At 37.0% G+C, this 3,935-nt stretch overlaps 1 protein-coding gene across 1 annotated transcript in view; it reads left to right on the forward strand.

The window, feature by feature from the left end:
* Positions 1–3,524, forward strand: part of LOC106472871 (cholecystokinin receptor-like) — a 40,139-nt gene extending 36,615 nt beyond the window's left edge. The window contains exons 3-4 of the mRNA XM_022401413.1: positions 2,544–2,714; positions 2,966–3,524. Coding sequence (XP_022257121.1) covers positions 2,544–2,714; positions 2,966–3,468 — 674 coding nt within the window. The 3' untranslated portion in view covers positions 3,469–3,524. The remainder of the gene's footprint in view (positions 1–2,543; positions 2,715–2,965) is intronic.
* The last annotated feature ends 411 nt before the right edge of the window (positions 3,525–3,935 follow it).

Consider the following 3,935-nt stretch of genomic DNA (forward strand, 5'->3'; position numbering starts at 1 on the left):
ACATGGCAGATTGAAGACCAACCGTAGATATCAAAATTTGATCTACGGTTCCATTTCCAAATTTGACCTACGGTTCCATTTCCTTACTCGAATATATCTGCTCTTCCGGTAATTCTTCAGTCAGTATGTTTCTTATTCTATTCTTATGAAGAGCTTGGGGACAGTTCACAATTGTCATAATCAAAAACCTCAAAATACTGTTCAATGAAGTGGATTGGTTGGGTGAAAGAGCACGGACCTATTAGTGGATTGGTTGGGTGAAAGAGCACGGACCTATACGATAATGTATTTAAAGAATGCTAACAGAGTAAATAATTATGTATATCTTTGTTTTTTTCCTATCCGTGTCTTTCTTTACTAAATGTGGCTAACATTGAACCCCCGCCGGTGGCTCAGTGTTAAATCCGATGACTTATAACGCTAAAAATCGGGTTTTGATACCCGCGGTTGGTAGAGCACAGATAACCAATTGTGTAACTATGTGCTTAACAACACACAAGCAGAAAAACAAATAAAACACTCCACATCAGGTCTTATATTCCAAATTTTTTTATGTTCGATAAAAGGGTTGGGTGGGTCTTGGAATTATGAAACAGTGTTCGATAATTTTAGAGTGAGAATTATGAATGGTCCCTTAGTTGCATGCGACATTAAAGCTCACCGTTCTATATAGTATTGGTCAATTTCTAAGTGATCCCCTTTTTTGGATATTGGCACAAAAACTGCTCGTCTCCAATCCTCATTCGATATCCTTTTATAAGTTTCTGGCTTATATTAATTCGTACCTCTTAGCGTATTTCAACAACTCTGTTGGTGTCTGGTGCTTTGCTGGTGTCTTGTCAATGTCTGGTGCTTTGCTAGTGTCTTGTCAGTGCCTGGTGCTTTGCTGGTGTCTTGTCAGTGTCTGTTGCTTTGCTGGTGTCTTGTCAGTGTCTGTTGCTTTGCTGGTGTCTTATCAGAGTCTGGGGCTTTTCTGGTGTCTAGTCAGTGTCTGGTGCTTTGCTGGTGTCTTGTCAATGTCTGGTGCTTTGCTAGAGTCTTGTCAGTGCCTGGTGCTTTGCTGGTGTCTTGTCAGTGCCTGGTGCTTTGCTGGTGTCTTGTCAGTGCCAGTTTTTGTTGTTTCATGGCCTTTTTCTACTTTTACCCGTCCTGGTTTTGGCTCCACCTATACATTGCTGTTTGCCATTTCATTCATTAACTCTTCTGTGTTTGTCAGGTGATTTACGTGAGTCCTCACAGCGTTCTTTCCATCTTCATCCTTCGTCAGTATTTTCCCCGTCTTTATCTTTTTATCACATTCAGTCTCGAGCTAACTCCATGTGGTAGCTATCTTGAAACTTCACATATCACTTTTCAGTTACTTCTTTTATCGCGTTCTTCCGTCTCTTTGTACTTTCGTGTAATATATTCTTTCTTGTCCTTTCAGACGCTCCAATGGAAACCTCTATTGAGCTCTCTATGATGTTATAGGTTTATCTTCATATTTTCCCGAGATATATCCTTTTTTTAGCAACTTACAGTATTTTATCCAACGCCCACGGAGTACGAATTCTTGTTTTTGTTTTGTTTTTTTCTCAGTAAACCCCCTTGCTAGGTTTTATCTATCTACTTGGTCTTTTTCCCATAATTCGTTTCCTCCTCTTCTCCCCTCCGTGAATGCTACAAACCTATTTCTGAGAGATAACACATATTCAGCAAACGTTGTTTTTATTATTGTTATTTTATCGGTGGTATTTCTCTTCTTCTTCTTCTTTTGCAATTGGATTTCATTTGAACCTTTACATGCAATAGTTGATCATCACCGCCACAACCATAGGCCTTTGCTGTAATATAGTCTTCGTGCACTTTGATAAATTACGACTTTAGTCACTTTTTATGCTTATCACAAGTTTTCTTATTATTTCTTAAAACACAAATAACTCATTGCAAACAAACTTCGTCATAAATTTATTTATTTGTTGTTAAGCACAAAGCTACACAAAGGTGTGCTTTGCCCACCACAGATATCGAAACCCGGTTTTTAGCGTTATAATCCCACTGACTTACCGCTGAGCCAATGGAGAGGGGAACCTTAATAATAAGATTAACGCCTATTGGAGTGTGTTTTATTCAGATTTTAAACCACGTAATTTTTTGAGAAGGGTGTCATAAATCGTCTCCAAGTTGTATATTGATAAAAATTTAAGATATTCCTCCCCCCTCCCTCCAATGTGTGATTGTATTATCAGTTTTTATTATTGACAAATTGACAGAAGTAAATTAAATAATTTATTCCTTTAGAACTTAGAATCATAACGTAGGGTAAAACAAACAGATAAGTTGTTATTATTGACACTAGAGGGCCCTTAAACGTTGTTATTGTAGTTGTATCCCTGAAGTTTTACTTGTAAAACGAATATATATACCTTGCATATGAAAGTTCAACCATTGGAGACTCCAGAACTGGAGCCAGAAGCTTGTGAAATAAAAGCAATGATAATAATAATACCATAAAAAAATGGAGAAAAATCAGAATTGTTTAATATATTTTTAACTTTTTGTAGACAAATACAAATGCCGAGAGAGCTGGCCCACTGTCACTGCTGAAAGGCTTTTTAACATACTGCTAGACGCGCTCCTTCTGGTTGTGCCTCTGTTTATCATGGTGGTTACTTATTCCCTCATCACCGCCACCTTGTGGAAAACTATGTGGCCACACATTAAATTTGAACAAGGTATTTATTTTCAATTCTTAGGTCTTTGTTTTTAATAGCATATATAATGTTAAGAATCACTTTCTCTCTCTCCAGCTTTTAGGTGTTGATTATTGAATTCAAACATATCTCTATCCAAAAAACATTTCTCTCAAATAATAATAATAAAACATATTAATAAATATTCCATTTTGATTCCAACTGACTTTTACGATTATACATAGAATGACCTTTATTCTGGATTTAACAGTTACTGACTAATTTTTTCTTAGGTGATGCAAATGAAACTTCAATCAGAAGTCGGAAAAGCTCAGATCGAAAGGTTCCACACAACATCCTCGTCAGAGTTAATCTCAATTCGCCATCTTCGTCCAGCTCCGTCCTGACTACTGACGTCCGAAGGACGGATATCAGCTCTGTTCAGACTGTAACCAACATGGACAGGTCACTCTCACAAAAGAAACGAGTCATTAAAATGTTGTTCGTGGTTGTCTTGGAATTTTTTCTTTGCTGGACACCGATTTACGTCCTTAATACTATTACCCTCTTTGATCCTGTCGCCATCTATCAGGGTCTTGGGTACTACGGTATCTCTTTTTTCCACCTACTGGCCTACACGTCATCCTGTTGTAATCCAATCACCTATTGTTTCATGAATTCCAAATTTCGGGGAAGCTTTATGGCCCTGTTTGGCTACAAAAGCAAGGAATGGAAATTTCGTTCCGATGGCAGTTTATCAGCGACTCTCAGGTGTGCGGCGAAATTAAAAGTATGAAAAAAAAAGCTATTCCTTTGTATTGATACTCCAGCTTGTGAACTTGGTATATCGTTTGTTATTTTAAGCTTTCTAAAGGCTTACTTTACATTTAATTAATTAGATGGCGTATTTCGTCCTAATACAAAAGTTCAATTCCTTCTTACAGGCAGTTAGAGACTTACGGTGTTCTCTTTGTAACAAATAAGAATAAAAAATATTATTATATCCTGCACGATGCTGAAGATTCTTTTTTAACAAGATTCTTTCTGTTTTGTTTCCACCAGAAAAGAATTATTTTTTACATATGTAGCGAAGCTTTTAGAAACTCCAAAAAAATTATTTATGTTTTTTATAAATGAGTCCTAATATACTGCCAGAAACCGGGTTTCGATACCCGTGATGGGCAGAGCACAGATAGCTCATTGTGTAGCTTTGTGCTTAACTTCAAACAAACAAAACATAATACACTGACATTTGCAAGGTTA

This window comes from Limulus polyphemus, unplaced genomic scaffold, assembly GCF_000517525.1.
Source record: "Limulus polyphemus unplaced genomic scaffold, Limulus_polyphemus-2.1.2 Scaffold5686, whole genome shotgun sequence".
In the NCBI taxonomy this organism is placed as follows: Eukaryota; Metazoa; Arthropoda; class Merostomata; order Xiphosura; family Limulidae; genus Limulus; species Limulus polyphemus.